Consider the following 23452-nt stretch of genomic DNA (forward strand, 5'->3'; position numbering starts at 1 on the left):
GTATTTTCATTTTATGTTTAAACTCAATGAGTCCAGAAATTTAGAAAAAAATAAAAGTAACTTTGTTGCATGCACTAAACTATCCCGGAGCCCTTTCGAAAACTCATCTCAGCATTGACAAAGTTTTCTGCCTTTGAGACCAGCTTCTATTTAAACCTCAGAACAGAAATCCGACACTTCCAACATTGCTTGCCTTTCAGAGCAGACAGTTTGCAGGACGCAGAATAACCCAGCAAGACAAAATGTGCATTTCCTCAAGTGTCAAAATAAAAATGAAGACTCCCTTTAAACCGTTTATTCTTTAACTGCATTTACACAAACTTAGTTTTATTTGCACGTATGTAAAGGTGTCTTTTCTGTCAACATAAACTTGAAGACCTAAATAGGATAGCACGAGGAATATAACGTATAATGCTCTTAATCGATTGTCTTGTTACATGTAGCTTCAACATTTACAACAGTCCTTGTCACTCATATTTTGCAGAGTAGCTATGCCTTTTGGAGGAACAGCTGGCAGTGAAAGGATATTCCCTTTACCTGGATTTGAGCTCTCCCAGGCACAGACAGAACCCAACCTTAACTGGGAACGGATCAACAACCGCCCCAACTTCAACCGCGCCCCTCGAGGCTGGGGGGTAAACTACTCCCCTGAGTCTAGTGAGCTGTGAGAAAGAACAACCAGAGCGTCTCAAGAGCTAGTGGAAACAGTCAATCAAAAACATTACAGGGAAAGCACTATTTGAACCCAGAACTCTGCAGTGCCAAAGTGTCCTTGGCAGTTCATTTTTGTGCTACATTATTATACTTATTCTTAAACATATACCTTTATTTTACAAAACTCCATCACTGATGGCAAAGAAAATTCAGAATGTTTCCAGATCACACTGTTCTGAAAACTGTCTCGAGTCTTCCTTTAGAATCACTGCTTAAGTTTACTGCTTAAAAATAAGGCAGCTTCACATTTTTAAATGCTCAGATTAGAAAAAAGTTGCCTCTGACATTAACTGTAAGGAAAAGTATTGTGCTTCCTAGCAACTGCATGATTCTGGAGATTAAATGATTTTAAAAAATCAGGAACAATGAAACGGAAATATGGTACTATTTTTAATGTTCAAAGTGAAGAATCTAAATGAAGCATTCACATTACAAAACACTTATCAACTGCAAAATGTAACAAATTTTTAAAATTATCTTCAGTTCACATGAGCTTGCATATATACAGCTGGCTCCAAATCCATTCACACCATTGAAATAAAGTTGGTTTGAGAAAAAAAATGTTAGAATACATTTAGTATGTTAAAATGAGTACATCTTTCAAAATACATCATGCGTAGGTTCTCTCACGCCCTGTAACAGTTAATATATTACATATAGCAATAAAGCTTCAGAGTGCCACCTTGGAAAAAAAGATGTACTATAAAAAATAGACAGTAAATCTCCCCAATAGGACAATTAACACAGAAAAGTGGAGCTTACATTTAAAAATTACTTGCACTAAGAAGCTGAAGCTTAGTCTTTCTGTGGGTATATGGTTAAATGTGCACAGAATCAGCATTCATGATTGGTTACCACAACATTCAAACCTAAATCCAATAGAACATTTGTGGTATACACTAAAATAGTTCACAACCACAATATACATGGAAGAAAGGTCAGAAACTATGCTAAGATGTAGATGAACATAAAAGGAAACAGAAGAACATATTGAAAGGAACAGATACTCCGTTATCAAAACCCAATGAAAAAGAAATTGTTCCAAGAATGAAATAATTTTAAACTGTGTACTTGTATTTTTATTAATTAAAATGAGAGATTTGTTTTTGCAATGTTTAAGAATGACTCAGAGTTAAGATTTTCCATATTTTATTTATGCATCAAATACTGAATGTACACTTACATTTATTCTAGCTCAAACCAACTTAAGGGTACAAATATATCTGAAGCCATCTATATCTGACGGGTTTAAAAAAGGCCCTCAAAGATTAAATGTATACAATGTTTCAGACCTGGAAAAAAGTTACCATTTAGATCTCACTGACAGACTTCATTTGTGAATTCTTTCAATCCTTGAGATTTTATTCCATCCATGAACAGAGAAAATGAGTCTCCACAAAACAAAAAGTAAAAAGAAATAAGATATTAAAAAGACTGCCTAGATTAAAAGTCTATGGACAATTACTTAGTGACTACCCAAATTTCATCTAACCTTTGAGGCCAAAAGTAAGACATTGCAAATTAACACGTCATACTTAACAGTGACATGCCATACACATCTGAGGCTCAGGGCACTTTGCTTCCTTGTATTTGGCCCTTAAAGTAATACATTAGTCTTATCTGTGCTTGTTGTATGGTATAAAACTATATATATATTTTCAATAATAGCTTACAACTGATAACATGGATTCACCTAAAAAAAAAATCCTGTTTCAGCTCAACCAGAGGAAAATGGCTGCTTTTGATATTTTATGAACTAAATAAACAAATCAGTGTCACCGCTATGACATCTTAGTTCAGCATTTACCAACATCATTATATTGTTTTTCCAGTGGCAAGGAGGTCAACAACTCAGTAAATAACCCCCTAAAAATATTGAGTAATGAGTCACTGCAACTTTTATATGCAACTTAATCTTTTATGAAAACTTAAGTTTCATAAAGAATGTGTGCAAATGGAAGCTGACTGGAAAAGGCTTTTCATGTAGGAAGCTATTTATCACAATATTCAGACATTTCTTTTAAATTACAATCCAAAAATGTAGGTATTTTCATTCTTTTATTATTCATTTATTTATTCAATAAGGCCAGACCCCTTTATTTCAAAACGTTAAAACTAGGACTTGGTTTTAACCTTCAAGGAAAGGAACTGCAGCTGTTAAAGTTGCCTCTTCACCCGATACTCAATGTTTTGAAAAGAAGTGAGATTAGGAGCCACCGTGGCGGCTGGCATGAGCACCCATGCGCTGAGGATCCTGGGAAGGGTAATGGATGTGACCAGGAGCTCTCATTGACATTGGAGGAGGGGGTGGAGGACCCATGGAGCCCATGGAGTGGAACATAGGAGGTCCGAAGCCTGCCAGGAAAAAAAAACGTTTTAGCAAGCTCAAATAATGCTCAACAAATGATAAAAGGGGAAACAAATCTGTTCAAGATCATTCATTTATCAACCATTCTTAGTTATTTAGTTGAAATAACACCATCTAGACTCTAGATCTAATCAATTAAATAAATGTCTTACTCCTTCGTGCAACTCTAGTTAGCTTTTGCCTAGCTCCTATTCTACGACTGACATTTATAGAGCACCTGCTTTTATTAGTCAGACATATTTTCCAATGAGGATTTCAAACGTGGCATAGTACAAAGCAAGACGTTCATTTACTAAATGGAAAAGCTTTTAATACAACATATTAACCTAATTTGTACTGTCACTCCAGAAAAGAGGAGGTGAGTAGCGTGAACCACTTCAGTTGAAACACATTAGACATCTCCTAGAACTAAACATGAATTTGTCTGCAGACCTCAGTGAATTGTAAATGCAGTGCAGTGGGTACCTGGAGGAGGAGGGGGTGCGATGCCCGGGGGAGGAGGCAGAGCAATGTTCATGACAGCGGGAGACGCACTGGGGGCCAGATTGAAGTAATTTGCAGGAGCTTCTTCCTCAGATGCAGGAGGAGGGGGCAGAGCTGTCAGACATATGAAGAAGGACAACAGTCACCAACACAACCAATGGAGAAGGACACTACACCCTAAAGCCACCCTCAATATTTTAGATAAATTGATCTCCCCAAAATTTTCCCAGATATCTCCAATGAAAGGTCAGGAATTCTAGCATGCTAACCACCTCCTAGGCTGTATTCCTATTCACATTTCTTCATTACAAAACTGAGACACAAAAACCCTTTGTACTACTCATGAAATGTTCAAGTAATTTCATTAAAGAATTCTGAATGCTTGTGTGAAAAGCTTCTTACTGCAGCCAAAATACACATTTTCAGATTTTATAATTTCAAGCAACTTAACTCATTATGACATGTCCATGAATTTTACAAAACAGGCTTCTAGAAAGTGTAATATATATATTCATTTTATAATTTTCATTCATTGATATCGTTTTCATTAACAAAATTTGATTTTCTAATAAGTTCAAACATGTTGGCCACAATTCAAATTCTTTACCTCCCGGAAGGCCAGGCACTGGCTCCAGTTTCATCCCAGTCTCGCTCACACCATCCTTGTCCTTCTCCTTCCCTCTGGCTGCCTGGGACCTGAAACATCACCACAAAACACATCACATGCTGTGCTGGAGAAGCAAAGCTTGCTGGTGTGTTTGTGTGAAGCGAAGGGGAAGGCAGAGCTAAAACGAATACACCTTCAGTTCTGTAGAACTTTAGAGTCAGTCATTTACACAGATTTAAGTTAATGACAATCAGTGTGCAAGGCTACGGTATTGTATCACAACCTTTTTCTATAAATCTTTAAGCATAAGGAATGAAAAACCATTGTAAAGATATGAATAAATTCCAGCATTTAACTTTAATAGGTAATCCAGAATATTGTAATTATGCAAATGGCATAAAGCAAGCTGTACATGAGTACAATCAGGATCATGTTGCCCTCAAGCAGAAGGAATCTGTCATTATGTAATTAGATGAGCATGAAAACTACACAATGTGTAAATGTCAAGATGCCCATAACCATTCATAAAAGGTACTAGTAATTTGGAGAATAGCTCCCAGAAAAAAATGCAAGCACAACTTTTCTTCAGGCATTCGTGAAAAAAAATTGGCACACTTATTTTTATTCATAACTAATGATGGCAGCTTTAAAATGAATTCTTAAGTTTCCATAAAATATTCTGTTAACTTATGTAGAAGAAAATGTTTCCCTCATACTTCTTGGGTGGTACTTCAATGTGCAACATGACAATAATCCAATGCAACCAAGGAATTTATCAGGAGAAAAAAGTGGGGAAAAACCTTAATCAAATGTCCAGATATAAATTCAACAGAACAAGTATTTTTCACACTGAAGAAAAAATTGAGCACCCCCAAGAAAAGGCAAAACTCAAAGTGGCTGCTGCCATCTCCAACGACAGCCGGGTTTATAGACAACAAACAGTTATTGCCTTAAAATGATATGCACTTATGAAATTCATTTATAGTGTGCCCCTAACTTATCAATTAAAAACAATGTGTTTAACACACAAGTATAATTTTGCATGAATATGATCAAATGTATGCATGGGATTGAACTAAAATAAAATGTATACTGTACTTTACATATTAATCTCAAAACGACAAATACAAACTGCTTATCCATAAAGCTTCTTTACGTTACGTTAACTTTGCTGTCCCACAACCTCTGTATTTGTATTTGGGAGTGTTGGTGTGAATAAAACACATCATACCGAGACTTCATTGTTTTCAGAGAAGAAAATCATATCTTGTCAAGACATTTTAGAATTAGACTTTAAAAACAGGAGTTTCTGTACACAGCCTCAAAAGACAATAAAGCCTTGTGGTATCTGGATACAATCATGCATTTTCTGCTTGGGTTTACAGTATTACGGCTGTTTACAGTCAATAGGCAGTAATCCCTTAGCCCATTAGCTCAAAGCCAATCATTTGAAATCCTGAAAAGCAATCACTGCACAGCCATGAGAATAAAATAGGATCAAACCATAAAAAGCTCCCCATTAAACATCCTGCCTAGCTTCCAGAGCAGCTTCAATTGACAAGACAACCTGCCACACATCAATAATGTTTAAGTCTTAATAAAAAGCAGATGCAATGCCTGCGCTCTACTTTACAACACACTTTAAAATTTCTCCCAAATGTCTACAGCATGTAAAATGTACCCTTTATTTTATTAAACACGAGCAGTTCATTATGTGTGAAAACGTCCAGGCACAGCAAGAGCTTTATTAAAACCTTACTGAATGAAGTTCCTTTTATATTAAAAATGTTCAGTTCTCGAGAAGATTAGAAGGCTGTAAGTAAGCAACAGAAATTGAGGAACATTAGCAAAGGAGCAGGTAAAAAAGCTGAAATAAGGAGGTACATTAGGTACATTCCAGTGAATGGATTGGTCCTTTTGTCTCTCATCAATGCCGATACCATTGCTGTATCACTTTAGAGAGCAAATGCTTTATAATGGTGGTGGCGGTGGGGGGGAGAGGGGTGTTCTGCTATGAAAAGTAACTACAGCCAATTAGGCGGTGTATCTCTTTCTGCCTTAGGGAATCCACACTTGACATACTAGTGCACTTTTAATAAATCAATAAACAAGCGCTGAACTATGGCAGTCACTCACCTGCCCCACTTGACAGTAAGTCTTCGGCCATTAATGATCAGCTTGTTAAAAGATTTCTCAGCAGCCAGTTCCGCAGCCTGTCGTGCAGCAAACTGAATGAATGCACACTGCTGCCTCTGCACTATTGTTGTGGTGCGAATCTCACCAAACTGGTAAAAGTGATTCCTGTGGGAAAAAAAAAATGATTTTACACTAGAAACAACACCCCCTAAAAAGCTAAATATATGCACATTTCAGCTCAACAAATGATTTAAAACAAGTTTGATGTAGGAGAGAAAGTCAATTGCAAACAAAATAAATGTTCTGAGGGAAGATTGAGGTTTAATGTAAAATGTATTTAATATAATGTATTACTAAGGTTTATAACACCTGCATACATGTGTGTGATGTTATCTGAAAAAGTAACTATGGTGGCTACGTTTTCATCAGAAAGTTTAAACATTTCGAGTAAACATTCTACAGCAATGAAATGTGTGCACATGTGCCACAAAATGGGTTTTTGTCAAACTGGGTGTGAAAAACTAAACTAACCAAGTGAATTTTAAGACTTCATAAGTGCAAAAAGTATCAGAATAATTCAATGAAATTGGAGAGATGTTGCTCATTTTCATGTCAGCCGGTCCATGCTATGCAAGTGATGGTCAGTGGGCTCAAAGGTTTCTCGTTGCTGTTGGAAATTACATTTTCATTGTGTTTACTTCAACTGATTTTTTATCACGTAGCTTGTAACATCTCTTCCCACCCTCGGATACTTCCAGAGCAGTGAAATCCAATGTACTATTTGATGAAAACATTCACTACTCCAAAAAACAGCTTCAAGTGTTTCCACTGAAGTTAAGCATAATTTATTCAGCTCTAGATCTTTTTGTGCACTAAGAAAAATCAACTGAATTATGAGGTTCTCATAATAGTTCTCTAGTTTTAGTTTAGTTTTAGTCTCCATTTAAATAGTTTAAGTTTTTTTTAGATAACATAGTTAGATTAGAAAGTCTGCTGTAAAATATAACATCCTGCACTATATTTTCTTGTGTGAATGTTAAGTCATACATCACTATCAATAGTTCATACTTTTCTAGTTCTAGTACTTCAGCACCAGTTTTCTCAATGCCATGACTGCTAGTGTCTGTTGGTATAATATTTCTTTTCACACTGCTTTTGTCTCCACAATTGTAACTCCTTTTAATACTTTAGACTCTCACCTGAGATCAGTCTCTGTGATGGTATCTCCCAATCCACCCACATAGAGTGTGGTGATGGTTTTGTCCTCTGGCGGGTCAAGACGTGGCATGGTGGAGGCCCGTTTCAAAAGTTTATCTGCAACGGGATCATTTATCCCATAGTATCGGTCCTTGATGTTCTGGTCTGCCAGGGGATCGTCTGGGTCTGTAGGTTTCTCATGTCTGTATTTTTGAAGACAATATTACAAGCTGCTCTTGTACAATGCTACACTAAAATCAAGTATGCAAGGGTGGACTTCTCTTGCAAAGTGGGGGCTTACATGAAGCAATAAGGGGTAAAGCTTGAGATATATACACAGACCCGAGGATCTAGGAGCATACCTCTCCAAAAATGTGTTTACTTAATTGCTGCAGTTCAGTGACTTCCAGTACAATTTCAACAGTTGGAAGTAAAATAAGCTATTGTTGGGGGAAAGCCCAATGAGTTACGATATATTAATGGATAGAAAACAGTCAAAATTATAATTCTATTACCAGATCAGTTCCATGAACCACTAATTCCAAACATAAAATCTAAAAGATTAAGCCGATATTTAGTCAAAAGTGTAAAGTCTGTGGTTACAGACCAAGTTCTGCTTAGAAACAATGAAACATGGTAAGGTCAGGTGGGATAGGAATTTCCTCTACAGGAATAAACATGGTTCTAGGTAAAGGAGGACTTACAGGTTGTTCTGGCACATTTTTAGTTTAAGATCAAATTTGTTTTTAGGCTATATGTGAATACTTTTCTTAAAAATTAAAGTTCAGTATTTTTGTTTCAGTGGCTTGTTTAACACATCTGCGCATTTGATTTTAAAAATCTGGAAACAAACATTTTACCTACAGAATCGTAAGAGACCCATAAACTGCAAATGTAGTGATAACATTTTCTAACCCAGACAGAGCAAAGAAAAAGAAAAAAAAACTGTTTTCAACTAAGAAACCAGAAAATATTTTAAGTTGATCCACTGTAGCTACAATGTGAAAAACTGACTTTTTTTTTTGAAGAGCACAACATTTTTGTACCTGGAAGTAGTTAAGAAAGAATAATTATGCAGTTTGTTTTATTACCATTGTAAATTATTTCTATATATTGTGTTTCATGGATTTTGAACCATAATTTCAGGTTTCATCTGAAACACCATTGTGCTGCTTTGCTCATAGAGGTTTCCTTTCTGTGGGGATATGCACTTTCTGCACTGTTGTAACCATATATAGCACTAAGCATAAAAGCTCCATCGATGAAATTTTGTGCTACAATATGTTTCTGTAAACAGATTACAAAAAACAAACAGGACAAACATTTCTCAGAATTTTCCTAAAAAAGTGAAGTTGCCATCATTCCACCATGCTTCATTTTGACTTGCATGGCAAACAGGTTTCTCTCTAAATTTGGTGTTTTTAGTACAAGTGTATGACACCTATACCCATGTACATTGTCAGTATTAAACACCAACTTATGCATGCATGCATGTGCTGTTAGTAGCCAACTGTCAGGAAATGATTCTGTGACCATTTAGTTTCATTGTAGGTCGGCTTTTTATAGAAAAATAAAATGTGGGTCCTGATCTCACAAAATCCGCCTCTGGTTATAAAAATTAAAATGTTTTTGTTTTGAGACAGCAACACCTAATGCTACATGTTAATCTACAGCATTATTCCGAGTAAAAAAAGATTCACATTAAAACAAAATGCAGATTTACAGAGGAGCAGGCTTGCTTGTTTGGTAAGAATGAAAAGACTTCCTGCAAAAATCTGAAGATTACTGTTAACTTCCAAAATAACAAGCAATTTATGATTACCAGTGAAAAAGCACCACCTGGGTTAATTTCAAGGGTACTGCAAAACAATCCCTTACTTTGGATAATTAAACACACAGGGTCATCTCAGTACTACTATTGTGCACACTCGCCTGCTTCAAGTCACAACTGAATCCCTCCATCCAAAAACACGTCATGTTCATGTTTGCTGTCCCCAGTTAACAAAAAAAAGCAAAATAAAAAATTTGCCGACGTCCATTTTACAGACACAGCAAACAGCATCACTGCAAGCTGGGAATTATGGATCTATTAAATGTGAAAAGGTGGACCCAAAGTTTTTCATCTATACTCATTATACAGATAAGATCAAACGAAAAGGGCAGACTGATATATTATTGGTCACAACCACTTTAAAAAAAGTCCAGTGCATGACTGCAAATAGCTGTACTGACCAAGAGATCAATTAATATCCCCATTGACTTTCTGCACTCCAATACCCTACAGTTATTCGATTCTAGCCTTGTACTGCAACAACACGGATGACCCCAATAAGAAGAGTTATCTCTTGTCCCAATTGTCCCTCCTGTCTTGCAGTGTTAACTAGCCACACCTCTCAAATCAGGGGGTGGAGCACCAGGTATTTTGAAAATAATTCACTAAGAAGCACTGGTATATCACATCTTAATAATCAAAGCAGAACTAAAAGTATAATCCTTAGTTTTTTAGTACTACACTAAAGAAATGTATGTAACTGTAGATCTAAAGTTCCAAGGCATGAACTAGCAATTTGTTTCTTGCTAAAGAAATTTAAAGCAAACATATAGTTACCTGTACGGACACTCCTCTCCTCTCTTACACTCTCCCTTGACCCAGAAAGAGCAGATGTGTGGACGGTTACGCTTATAGTAAGGAGTGGTCCTGGCCAGTTTCAGCAACATGTCACTGGAACTTGGAGCTTTCCCTAACATCCCTACTGGCCTGGTCCCATCCGAGTTCTGAATCTGTTCCACACAAAGAAAAACAGAAGTAATCAGAACAAAAACTAAGCAAAGCAGAATGTTTTAACCTTACCCTAAAATGGTCAACAATATAATCTATTGGTATCCATGTCTAGGACCATGTAGAAAATAGAATGATTCTGTTTTTTCATAGGAGACAAAAAAGTGGAAAGTACTGTTTGTTTTTAAAAACAAAATATATTCAGGCTTATTTTAAACAGTACGAATGTATGCATCCTTTTTCATAAAGCAGTACACCTGGAGCCAACACACAAGTACATATGACAACTTATTTTGATAAATAGAAATAGCTGTAACCATGCAGTTTGTGTTAATTACTTGTCTCACATTCAATATAATTCAGTTATCTCTTAGTTTAAATGGTTAGTTTACAGATAAACTCAGGTAACACAAATAACTAAAGTGCAAGAAATGCCTAGATTTTTGGAAAGATATTATTCCATGTTTCTTTTCTGAATTTTAGGATGAATTTACTGATGACCCGTAGAAATCTCATGCATTACATTTTGTTTCTACAGATAATTCTCATGTAACTTAATACAATCTAACAATGTTCTTCCATTCATATACATTCAGGAAGTATCCACAATTTTAATGTGTATTGATAGAAGAAAAGCATGTTAAAAGATTATGGCATTTAGTAAACTGTTATTCTTTGAAGAAAAAGTAATTACCTCTCGTTCCATGTTCTGAGTGTAATATTCTTTGTTCACATCTGATTTTGGCATTTCATCTTTGATTGATAAACCAGTGTCACGAACTTGAATTGGCAAGCCTAAAATATTTAAAAGAAATTAGTTAGATTTAACAGTTTCTGACTAGCCGTCTTAAAACTGAAACTATGAAAAAATCTGTTTACTAGCCAAGAACAAAAAGGTCTACAATATACCATATTCAAGGTCTAAGAGACACGTCTGGCATACATTCTTCAGCTTGCTACAAGTCTGGCACACTTCCGTTTTCTTAAAGCGCATCCTCACACCAGGGCACCAGCGAAACACAGTGAAGGGTCTGGCACAGATCTAAGAAAAAGACAAAAGCAAACAATTCTGATTAGCCTGCTTCAGGAAGTAAAAGCTGAATTCATGAGTGGATCTGAACAAACTAATTCCTGACTAGGACAGGAACTATCCCTGAGACCTTATCCCACCTTACCCTATTACTGAAGTCAAGCAAAATGATATTTAGACAAGCCAGAAGTACAGCCTCTAAGGCATTAATAAGATGCACTAAGTGGTTTAGTATAACAATTCCTGTAGACCCAAGACATCACAGCAGTACAATCTTCTGCTAAACCTTTTTTCAAATAATACTTTGTATATGGTGTAACAGTACGGGAAAAGTGGACATTTTAGATAAGTCACGTTAAAAGAAGCATGCTTCATTGGATTTTATGGAAGTGCTAAATCTTTATTAACCTAAAAATAACAGCTGTGCATAAACACTCTGAAAAAGGTCATTTCAGAGCAGCTGAAAAACCTTGAAAGGAGTCATTAAAATTTCATCTTTGAGAAAAAGTAAAGACACATTCTTCAAGTCCAGAGCAAAAAAAAATGTAAAAGGTCTCTAGACAAAAAGAACAAAACATATTTGCACAACCGTACCTTGCATTCCTTGCCATACTTCTCTTTGGTCTATAAAACAAAAATATGCATACACATTTAAATAGTTGGATAACACGAGGTATTAGCACTATTTTCAGTTTTTGTTTAAAAAAGAAATGTAAAAAGACTTTCATGCATCATAAATAATGACTGTGTATCCACATTTACTCTTGTTAGCTTTTAGAGTATACATCTTCTTAAGTCCTAATAAAAACAAATAGTGAAAATGTACTCAAAAGAATAAGATTTCTGATAAAGTGTGTAGAAGCATTCCAACCATTGAGTCTAGTGCAGACACAGGGTTATTTGCTTTAAGAATACTATATAAATCAAATCAAAGTTTATTTATCAAATGCACAACAATACAGTGTGCAGCAGTAGTTGCTGGCAATTAAATGTCTTTTCTGCAAGCTCACAAAAATCACAATATTAAGGTTACAGAAATTGAAAAAAAATAAATATGAATAGAGCTGCTATGTGTCCATGGTGTGTGCAATGTATTATGTACTAGTAGTGCAGTATGCTGAATACAGTGAAAACTATGTCCATGTAGCCATTACAGGTGATTTGCTAAAGGAGCTGCAGGTTGGCTATTTAGCAGTCTTATTGCCTGGAGGTAGAAGCTGTTCCATAGCCTGTTGGAATGTCAAAACAGTACAAGCATACTGCATAACCACATCCCAATACAAGGTTAAAAACATACAATTATACAAAAAAAGTTGAGAAAAATATAAGTGATAACTATTTTATACAGATCATATACAGCGGTGTGAAAAAGTACACCCCATCAAAAGGTTTGTCTTTTTTTACATTTTCAGACAAAAGGATATTTGATTGTCATTTCAACAATACTGATGAAGGTGATCTAATTTTTAAAAATAAGATTGAGAAATTACATTTTGCACTCATTTGTACTATATAAACAGAAATGCAATTTCCTTGTGCGGAAAAAGTTAGTACACCCCTACCTTTATCATTGCATCAAATGCCTAAAATTAGAATCAGGTGCACCAAAACAGGTGCAAATGATTAGAACATCATTAGAGAGTAACTTGGAGGACACTGCCTTCTATAAACATCAGAAATGTATAGCCTGGTTTGGACTTAGCAATTGAGGTCTGTGGCTACATCATGCCAAGATCAAAAGAGCTCAAAAGAAAGATGGTTGATGAGTCTGGCAAGGGTTTTAAAGCCATTTCCAAGCAATGTGTAGTCAAATTTGTAGAAGGAAGAAGCCTGTGCTCTCAAAAAAGAATACAGATGCACGACTGAAGTTTGCCAGACAACACCTAGGTGAACATCAGGACTATTGAAACAATGTGCTCTGGATGGATGAGACAAAGGTAGAGCTGTTTGGCCACAATACCAGACATCATGTTTGGCGAAAACCAAATCTGCCTTTGACCAAAAGAACCTCATACCAACTATAAAGCATGGTAGTGGAAGCAATATGGTTTGGGGCTGCTTTTCTGCCTCAGGGCCTGGCCAGCTTGCCATCATAGAGTCAACCATGAATTCCACATTGCACCAGGGAGTACTTGAGGAGAATGTGAGGCCATCTGTCAAAAAGCTTAAGCTGAACCGTAAGTGGACATTGCAACAAGACAATGACCCAAAACACTCAAGCAAATCCACAAAAGAATGTCTCAAAAAGAAGAAATAGAGGGAAATGGAATGGCCAAGTCAAAGCCCAGATCTTAACCCCACAGAAATGCTGTGGGGGGACTTGAAGCAGGCAGTACATGCAAGAAAGCCCTCAAACATCACACAGTTGAAAGAGTTCTGTAAGGAGGAGTGGGCAAAAATGTCTCCAAGTCGATGTAGGCGAATGATAGACAATTACAAGAAACGCCTACAAGAAGTGATTTCTGCTAAAGGGGGCAACACCAGCTAATGGAGCTAGGGGATTAACTTATTTTTTATACAGCACACAAATGCATTTCTGACTTTTTTGTAGAATAAATGATTGCAAAGAATAATTTTCATTGTTATTTGTTAAATTACATCAACTGTATCAATACTGTTGAAATGAAGATCAAATATCCATACATGCAAATATGTTGAAAAACACAGACCTTTTCATGGGGTGTACTAACTTTTTCACAGCACTGTACATCTGGGGAAAAACAAACCGTTTTACACATACCATGCGAATGTACGGATTTTCTCCAAGGCATGTCTGGCAGAGAATGGGAAAATCCTACAAAAAGAAGTTTCAGATAATTAGTTATATTAAGCTCTGCTGACCCTAAACGCTCACCTTATAATAAATAGTATATATATATATTAAAATTCTGAATAAAGTAAGAAAATTTTAAAAGATTTAAAGCTCGAGAATTAAAATAAAGCATCAACTCACACATATATATATGAAGGGAAAACTGTCATTCATTTGAATTCTAGTTCACTTTAGTTTTTACTTTTAGAAATATGTACAGAATACCAGTTTTTCAGCCAGCAAATGTTAAGGCTGATAGTAATAATACTGTTTCACAAGTAAAACTATTACATAAACACAATGAACAGTATAGTATGGTATTAATGAGGAAAGAAAAGATTCTCGTTAAAGTTGATTTAATTGTGTACGTTGTTTCTACTCTTTAATAACAAAACATTAATAGGTGTATATAAGGACAAGAGTGAACAGGACATTATGCATTATGATATTGAATCCCGACCTTCAATCCAGAAGACAAAATAAATAAAAGCCCATAAAGGGAAGAAGTGACTTTTCATCTTAACCTCTACAGCAGTTGCAACAAGGGAACTGGATACTCTAGTCTGCTAGTTAAATTTCCATGGGGTATCAAAACCCCCGTACAGGCGGATTCTAAGCGGTAAAACATGTAGACCATTACATGATTAAAAACAAACTTAAGAGACATTTCTCTCTGTGTATCATAAGACATTAAGCCGTCTGAATGGTGTCCATTAGCCTAGTCTCAGAATTACAGTCATGCATTTTCCAAGAGTCAAGAAACATTTATGCTGCTATTTCACAGGACATGGGAGATAAAACATAACTATAAGTGTGCCACTTCAAGATAGAAAATATTTTTTAAGATGTCTGTCCATGTTTCCAAGTTAGTTTTTTTCCGTATCTGTCCCAATTCACCTTTTTAGCCAGGTTATATACTGATGCACACTTCACAATATTGATCAGTTATAAACCCAAAGAAAGGCTTTGCAATGCATCACAAAGCAATATGAACATACTTTTGTTAACACAGGGGCACCATTCATTCCAGTATAACCAATGAAAACCAATGTTTGTGACTAGAAGGCACACACGAACCACCTACTATTCCGAACGGTGTAAAGTAAGGCACTTCACATTCCAGTTTATTTTACAGCTTAAATGTACATACTGGCAATTGTAGACGTGTTTTGTCGTTACATTGTGTTTTCTATCGGTATGTTTTAGTATGCTTTTAAGTAATTATGCAATAGACACGTCTAGCAAGCATCCAGAGTGTGTGTGCTTACAAAAGTGTTTACCGGTTTTACAGCAGCAGTAAAGCAGAAGTTGTACGAAAGGTGACACATTTGCTATTCCTTGACCATCAGTATTTAAATCCCATTTACTGCGACTGCTGAAGAACAGCTTTATGAAAGTTGTTAAAGAGGTATTTGCGAACATCGCCGCAATGCAAATACGAACAGGACAGCATCACTTCACAAACACTTCTAAAGGGATTTTTCCCAGCACATCCCGCACCGCTCATCTATACAAAACTATATTGAATTCAACTTAATACCGGGTATGGGACAAACCACCGGACTGGCTACTTGTCCTTTATCAGCGATTAAAGCAGGCTCTCTACACATACCGGCTGCTACTACGGCAACACAAAACGCCTTTAGCCTCTGTAACTTTCGCCTGCGATTCATCCGTTCAAGGCTTTTTACAATATTTCTATGGGGGCCAAATCGTGTAGGCCTAGCTTCTTTCGTAACTTTTCTTTCTCTGTACATAATGATTATAAAAAAACGTTACTGAGGGACATTATCCGTGTCAATATACATCTATTCGCCCATCAATTGTGTACGAAGTTCAGAAATCAGAAGATTTGGTAAATATTTTTTGTCTGAACACGAAAATGCTATACTCACTACTAACCACTGCATGTTACCACAAAATTATGCACGCTTTTGTTGCAATAATCCACATAGAAAGCGTGCCGCTTTAAAACACGCTTTATCATTTTCACCAGCAAAAAGCTCTTATACAACCCTACAAAAAAAAAACACAGTTTGATTTTAAACATACCGCGTCTTCCCAGTTTTGTCTGTTGTAAGTGTTGGCTCCCAAAGACGTCGCCATTCTTAGAGATATCCCACAATTCTCTGAAAGACCAACCACCCGCCTCTATCCCACAAGCCTCGGAGTTCTCTCAGTGTATGACGTCATTAAAACGTTATGGTAATCACCCTAGTGGTATTAGGAGTTAGTGCTTTTCGGAAGTGATGATGCACAAATTTCCTATAATTTCCTATAAACTGTGACTTGAAAACTGATCCACCTAAAATAATATCGTCGTTATATGTCTATGAAAACGTAGAAGAATTGAAAGACAAAATAAATAATTATTGTTATACCTGATAGAAGGAATATAAATAAAATATTTTAAAAGGAGAAAACTGTAAAAATATGGTACATAGCTACATTTAAAGGGGGGTATTTCAAAATATTGTCATTATGCACATAAAGTCTGATTTTCCCAGTCAGTATGTATTTTTTTTAATAAAATGACTTGCAATTGTATTCAAAACTGCTTTCTTAAAGATACATTACATTCATACCAAAGGCATATTTAACCACTCATTTACTTAATTGTTCATTACCCTCTTTAATTTTAAAGATTAAACCTGTTCAATCTCATGTTTTCTCAAAACCACTATTTTGAATGATCACTAAATACAAAGCACATAAAAGCTTTGTTTACTTAAAATTTAGTGTCACCTACCTGCAAGTTTCTCAGAAAGTCCTGCAACTTTGGGAGAATTATGGATAGGGGAGGGAGGACAAGAGTCAAAAGGATCCGAGAACCCATTCGTAAGCATTTGGAGAACAAGAGCTGTGGAATAACTCATAAATCAGAAATGTGTATTATACTTGAACATATTCTAATAATCTAGATACAGTATATGTGTGTGTACAGCATCTCAATTCTGTATCAATCTCATCTGTAAGGGTTAAAAGAATATAATTCATTCCCATGCGATACCTAGTATTTAAGTGACAGAAAAACATTAAAATTTATGTTTGCTTTTAAATTCACCTGGCAGCACCACAGAACTGGTTTACAGTTCAGTAGGAAATTTGAGTTGAATTGTAAACTCCACAGAGGCAAGGGATTAGCTCCACTGGAGAATGGGGCCTTGTGTTTATCCACTGGGTAATAATAATCAGTACATAATGGGAGACAAACAATGACAATGTTGTTCTCAAAGTGTCCATTGAAGGCATCAAGTTTGTGTACCCAGAGGAAAAGAGAGGGGTGTGGACGTAGAGAGTAAAGCATTCAGAGAAAAGCTCAGGATTAGCATAGCCCTTCGGCGTCCATGTTGGTGCTAGAGTTCTGCTTTTAAGTGGATCTCCCTTGGTTTACATTGTATTGGTGCTCCTAACCGCACTGGTCAGAAAAAAAACAATTAGCAAGTTGATGATGTTAAAGATTAGAGATCAACACTAATGGAGACATAAGCCTCTCCTGTTTATTTAAAAGCACAGGCATGGCCAATGGCGGTAGAAAGGTATTTTCACTGCAGCAGTCAAGAGACATCCGTTTATCAAACAGATGTACTGCATATGACATAAAGGGTGAAGTACTTGAAAATGGAATGACTGTGAAATACAGCCAGTTCTGTGCAATGAAAAATAATCTTTTCCCAGTAGAGAGACTCAAAGAACAGTACCCTTTTTACTTATGTATTTTTTTATATCATTTCCCACTACAGACTCTGAAGTGTCTGTAATATACTGCATACTATGATCTCATAAAGCTACAGAAGGTTACTGCTGTGTGATGTCTCATTACTCCAGGGTTTGGTAACCTAGAAATAGGAAATAATGTCTGCAGAAAGCTTGAATAGCAAGACTCATAAACCTGTGACCCTGCCAGGCTCCTAAACAGAGATATTCAGAAATTAAACTTTGGCAGTTATTCCACAAAGAAATATATTGCCAGTACTATGAATTTTGATTGAACATTTAGGTTGAATTTACAAAGATGTTTTGTACAAGACATTGTTATATTTACAGTATTACAATGTCATTCCATTAAAATAAATGCCTTTCAAAGCTGTTATAACATCAACAAGCATCTTAATTATAACATTATAACTTGTAACAATTTGTTTTGTAAAAGTGGTTTTTGAGAGCTCTTGGGATTGTACACGTCTTTGAATTATAACTTTTAGGAGGTGTTTTTAGCTTTTAAAAGTGTAGCATAGCACCAGAGAAACATAATGTATTATTATTTTAAATATACATTTCAGATTTTAAAGTAGAAACACTTAATATCTAGTCACAGAATTTGTTAGATACCTTTAAATAATAGTTTTAAATTCTCTTGATATTGATTTTTATTATGTATATATCTGAGTACACTGGTAGAAAGATTTATCTGCTTTGTTTGTATTATACAGATTTCAAGCGGGATGTTGTATTACTAGACATATTAGAGAAATTGTTTGCTTTCCACTGGGAAACACTGAGAAGCATAAAAAACAATATTTCCACAATGAATCTAAATATTACTAGAAACGTCAACAAAAAGATACTGAATTTGCAATTCACTTTTAAACATTATTTCAGAGCCATAGCTTATATGTGTTTTGTTTACATGGAAGAAAGTACCCTATAAAATGCACGTCTATTAATTGTCTACAGAAATTATTTTGCCAAGAATTCATATTTATCTCACAGATACTGTATACAGGTCCCAAAAATAAGATTCTTTTAGGGGACAAAATCTTAAAATACTATACATAGTGGCTTGCTTTCATATTTCAATTACAAATTCTTTTTAGTGTCATAGTGTCATTAATGTGAATGTTCAGAATTTGGAAATGGGTCTAATATCTTTGAAAAGTAATTACAAGTCTTCTTTTTTAAAGTAACATTAGGTAAAAGAATGTGCTGCTCTTTTTTATCATTCCAATCATCTTTCATGTATTAAAAAGAAATACATTTACTGACAAAAATGCAGAGAGATTATTTTATTTAATACAACTCAAATGAAAGCTCGGGTGACTTCCTTGAATGTGAAATTTTGAAAATTTCGACAAAATACTCTAAAAACATTTTGCCTAAAATAATAGTAGAAAGCTTTACATTGCACAACCACATAACCTGGAAAGAAATGAATTAAGATTTGAAGATAAAATGCTTTTATGCTACATAAATGTTTTTCATTTGAAAAGTCTCATATCTCTAAACTTGCTGAAGCACGAAGATTTTTTCATGCGTAGTAAACCAGGATTGTATCATCTTTTGCCACTTGAGACAGCTATTTGGCAACAAAGAAAATACAACTTATGAATAAGTGAATGTGTACCTAATAAACCGCTTATGGAAGTGGGTACTAATTGGAAACACAATGTATTTAGCTAATTCGCAAATCTACAGATATTGCGGTAATCTTGTCTTTTGTGTTAGACAAGGGCTAGTTATCTTTTGCTATATTCTCCTGAGTCAGCAGCTATATCTTCCTGCTACACACAACTAGCACACAACTAGCAACCCACTGAAACTAAACCTGGCTAGTACCTGCATGGAAGACCCAACACTCATCCCAGGGCATTTCTCGAAAAAAGAGTAGGGGTGTTACCAATCATGGCCTCCTAATAATCTCAATCTATGAATTGGTTTCAATACGCTCTCCTCCCCACTGAAAGCTGATGTGTGGTGAGCATACTGGTACACTTTGGCTGCTGTTGCATTATCCAGGTGGGAGCTACACATCGGTGGTACAGGAGGGAAGTCCCCATTACCTGTTAAGGTAATTTGACTGGAGTGTCCAGAAAAAGTGCTATATACTGTAAGTATAAGGATTATTATATATATTATATGATTTATATTGTATCACAGGTCACACTAATCTTTTTTTTAATCACTTTGCTGGATGCTGAAAACAAACATCCATTACAGTGATTAGACAGTTTATCAAGAGCCCTACCTAACAGCGTTGGACTACACTTAGATATTAAAGTGAATTGTACTTTGTTTGCCATGCCTGCCACAAGGCAAGATCATGTGGGAGAATCTCCACCATCTGTTGTGGTTTACACGCTTGTCCAATTAGGTTCTTTCTCAGTCTATCACCAGCATTTGGCTGACACAAGTTTGCTCTGTGGCAGATGTTTTCATTTATGATAGTCACTTCACTCCAGTTAGGCCCTATGACAATTAATGTCAGAGGAAAGTATATGATCATACCACTCTTTGCCTACTTAGTGGTAATCCTTTATACAGTGGTAACCCATTTTTTAGCAGTACAAACCCGTCTTTCTCAGTGATTCAGACTGACCATCTTTATATATGGTGTGAAAGAAACTTTCTTCCATTGCAATGAAAGATGAAGTGTCTGTAAGTGAAACCATTGGAACTGATTAAAAAGTGTCTACACTTTAAAACGCCAAAGTTGCAGTCAAAATAGTGTTTTTCTCAAAACTTTAACATGTATAAATGATAAGCTTGTGATCCTCCTACTTTTGTTCACCAAAAGTCACCATGCAAAAATATAAATTCCACAACTTACTTCAACTTAAAAGGCTAGGCGGTAAGGAACATAAAATGCAAATGCATGGCCTTAGTCAGAGTAAGGCCGTGATGCTTCCAAGATATAATTGTAACACTTACTACATAACAGAAAAAGGACATCCTTTTCCCAGTTGTACATTTTTTTAGTTTTCAAATAATGCAGGATCTCTTTTTCTACAGTGATTTTCAGGAAATGACTAAATGAATGGCTTATTTAAATCCCTTTGGAACATCAAACACCTAAATCACATTACCAATATCCCTTTTAGGCTGAAATGATGATTTGTCATACTCGTAATGATCAAGTCTATCCCTGGACTCCAGGAGTCATTTCCCTCAAGTGTTTCCATTGCATATTTGTATATTATAATTTAAAGAGTGTAAAACAATGGAATGTCCACAGGTATACTTCAGTAATGTCTTCATTGCCTTCCTCTAGTGCCATCATTGAACTAATAAACCTTTTTAAATTTTCCGTACAAGATTGGATGTTGAATAAAAAAGCTTTCATCTGTAGATATCTTGTTTTGAGAAATGATTTATAAATATCATTAGGCCCCATAATAAACTGGAGAAGAACGTCCTTGTGTCTATGCCCTTAGTGGCTGCCTATTCTCCTGACTATTCTGCTGCAATACCCCGACACTGAATTACATTGGTAACAGAATCATAAATGATTATGTCTGCACCCTTAGTGAAGGTTTCATTGCCTTACTTCAAAAACATTGCTTCTTTTAAATGAACCAAGAACACGAAGAGTGACATTGTCACATGAAGAGGTGTCGGCTTATGAGTGGGCAACGTGAGTCACTGTCCGGGGCATTTGGGCCAGGAGGGTGTTAAACTGCAAATTCAAAATTAAAAAAAAAAGTTTGAAAAGTTCAGGTGAAAATGAACTGGTACCTGTAACGATGGAGCAAAGATTTTTTGACAAAATCTGGTGATGAGGGCTTAGCATGATTCAGAAGAAGAAGAAGAAGAGAATCGGGGGGCTTTTTTCCCTAAGACAGGTCTGGAAAGTGAAATAAATGGGTTGAATATACTGGGTGATGTACATTCTATTGTCTAATAATGTTCTTATTCACTTCCTTTCAGTAAATCCATGACTACAAACCCATCATTTGAAATCATAACCTCCTCAAGATCACCTCTTCAAAGAGTGAGAAATATTATGCTTCGTTTGCAGGCTTCTATTTTGAAATTATTTCAGGATCCTTAATGGCTGTAAAGGTCTGGTGATCAATCCAAGAAATCCATACATAATGTTAATCAGTCAGTCCATATAAAAGGAGCTGTTACAGAATAGCTATAATGCCAATAATACAGTTAAAACCTATTGTGCTGTGAACCATGTTCTCATGAGGCATATCTTATTAGATAATTGTAAAAGTTTTTTTGAGCTCAGTAAAAGCTTTTCATAAAAGACGCTTGCCAATAAAAATGACTCATCCTATCTACTAGCTCAGAAAAATGTTATTTGAGGTTATGTGATGCATGTGGTACTAAACAACTTCTTTGACATTCAAAAGCAGGACAGAATATAGCATTTACCACACACTTTTCTAGCTGATAAGCAAAAAACAATTTGTGAACCTCTCTTTGGTATTGTCCTTAAACACATATGTGGTTTACAACTATTGATTTATAAGGCATTTAGAAAATGTGTTTGAGGAGAGGATGATATTTATATTTAGCTTTTTTTCCATGAACAGCACCTACAGTAGGAGAAAATAAAATAGAATTTAATAGGATTCATTTTCAAAAAAGGGGCACAAAACATTTTGATTTTATATTTTAAAGCTGCAAAGAAACTGCAGTTCTTTGCTCCCTGCAAAGAATATTACAAGATTCTTTCCTGATAATAATCTAGCATTTTTAAGTCAAAGGTCAAACTGCATATTAACCAAGTCAATTTCTTTGCTATCTGCAGTATGTCCAAAATTCAGCAGCCAGAATCCTGACCAGATCTAGTGCAAGTGTTCACATTACTCCTATCCTGGAGTCCTTGCACTGGCTTCCGGTCAAATTCCGCGTAGACTTTAAAATCCTCATGCTCACCTATAAGGCTTTACATGGCTTGGCACCTCAATACCTGTCTGAACTTTTATCGCCCTACTCCCCACCTCGCAACCTCCGCTCTTCAAATTCTGCCCTCCTTACTGTCCCCCAAGCCCGTCTACATTGTATGGGCGACAGGGCCTTCTCCTGCTATGCCCCCAAGCTCTGGAACTCCTTGCCCAAGGATATTAGAGAGTCACCTTCTCTAAACTCCTTCAAATCCAGACTCAAAACCCTCCTTTTCAGAAAAGCCTTTACTTAACTGGTTCCATTCTTCACCCCTCTGCTCTTCTTAATACCATCTTCCACGGTCTCCTCTATTGTTATTGTTGTATTGTTGAATTATAATTGTGTCCTGTCTTGTGAAATTTTCTTATTTATTGTTGTAGTCTTCTTATTTATTGTTATTGTCATCCTGTAAAGCGCTTTGAGAAGCCACCTTTAAAGGCGCTATATAAAATAAAGTTTATTATTATTATTATATTATTTGCATTCTCTACAAACGTATGGTCTGAAATAAAACAAAGCCATTGTCTTCGGAAAAAAATAAGTACCTAAATCCTGAAAGCATCGGTATCATAATGGATTACAAAATAGAACTACAAAAACATATCAGCCATTGAACATGGGGAACAAAAAAAGCAGAGATGCAACAGCAGGGGCTCAAATAAATATGGCTCCTAATTAAAAAGTTGCTTTTAATATTTCTGGATCTAAGC

General features: G+C 35.8%; 2 protein-coding genes across 4 annotated transcripts in view; one reads left to right on the plus strand and one right to left on the minus strand.

Moving 5' to 3' along the window:
• Nucleotides 1-3958, plus strand: part of LOC148650487 (myozenin-2) — a 9446-nt gene extending 5488 nt beyond the window's left edge. For all 3 annotated transcript variants that reach the window (XM_088604325.1, XM_088604326.1, XM_088604324.1), the window contains exon 6: nt 485-3958. In XM_088604325.1, the coding sequence (XP_088460451.1) occupies nt 485-668 (184 nt within the window). In that variant the 3' untranslated portion in view covers nt 669-3958. The remainder of the gene's footprint in view (nt 1-484) is intronic.
• rbm22 (RNA binding motif protein 22) lies at nt 1847-16312 on the minus strand. Its single transcript, XM_088604323.1, has 11 exons — nt 16179-16312; nt 14055-14108; nt 11909-11938; nt 11194-11326; nt 10979-11079; nt 10114-10286; nt 7508-7708; nt 6309-6473; nt 4173-4261; nt 3548-3679; nt 1847-3069 (listed from the first exon to the last, which is right to left on the minus strand). The coding sequence occupies exons 1-11, from the start codon at nt 16230-16232 to the stop codon at nt 2921-2923; spliced, it is 1281 nt and encodes a 426-aa protein (XP_088460449.1). The 5' UTR covers nt 16233-16312; the 3' UTR covers nt 1847-2920.
• Between the last annotated feature and the right edge of the window lie 7140 nt (nt 16313-23452).

Source organism: Lepisosteus platostomus, chromosome 13 (assembly GCF_059453375.1).
Source record: "Lepisosteus platostomus isolate fLepPlt1 chromosome 13, fLepPlt1.hap1, whole genome shotgun sequence".
NCBI classification, from domain to species: Eukaryota; Metazoa; Chordata; class Actinopteri; order Semionotiformes; family Lepisosteidae; genus Lepisosteus; species Lepisosteus platostomus.

Bases quoted from the DNA above. Each gene is read 5' to 3' on its own strand.
- rbm22 (XM_088604323.1), bottom strand. From the start codon at position 16,232: ATGGCGACGTCTTTGGGAGCCAACACTTACAACAGACAAAACTGGGAA. The intron at 10,287-10,978 runs GTAATTACTTTT...TGTGTGGAACAG, and splicing joins CTCAGAACATGGAACGAGAG to ATTCAGAACTCGGATGGGAC. The intron at 7,709-10,113 runs GTAACTATATGT...TCAAAAATACAG, and splicing joins GGAGAGGAGTGTCCGTACAG to ACATGAGAAACCTACAGACC.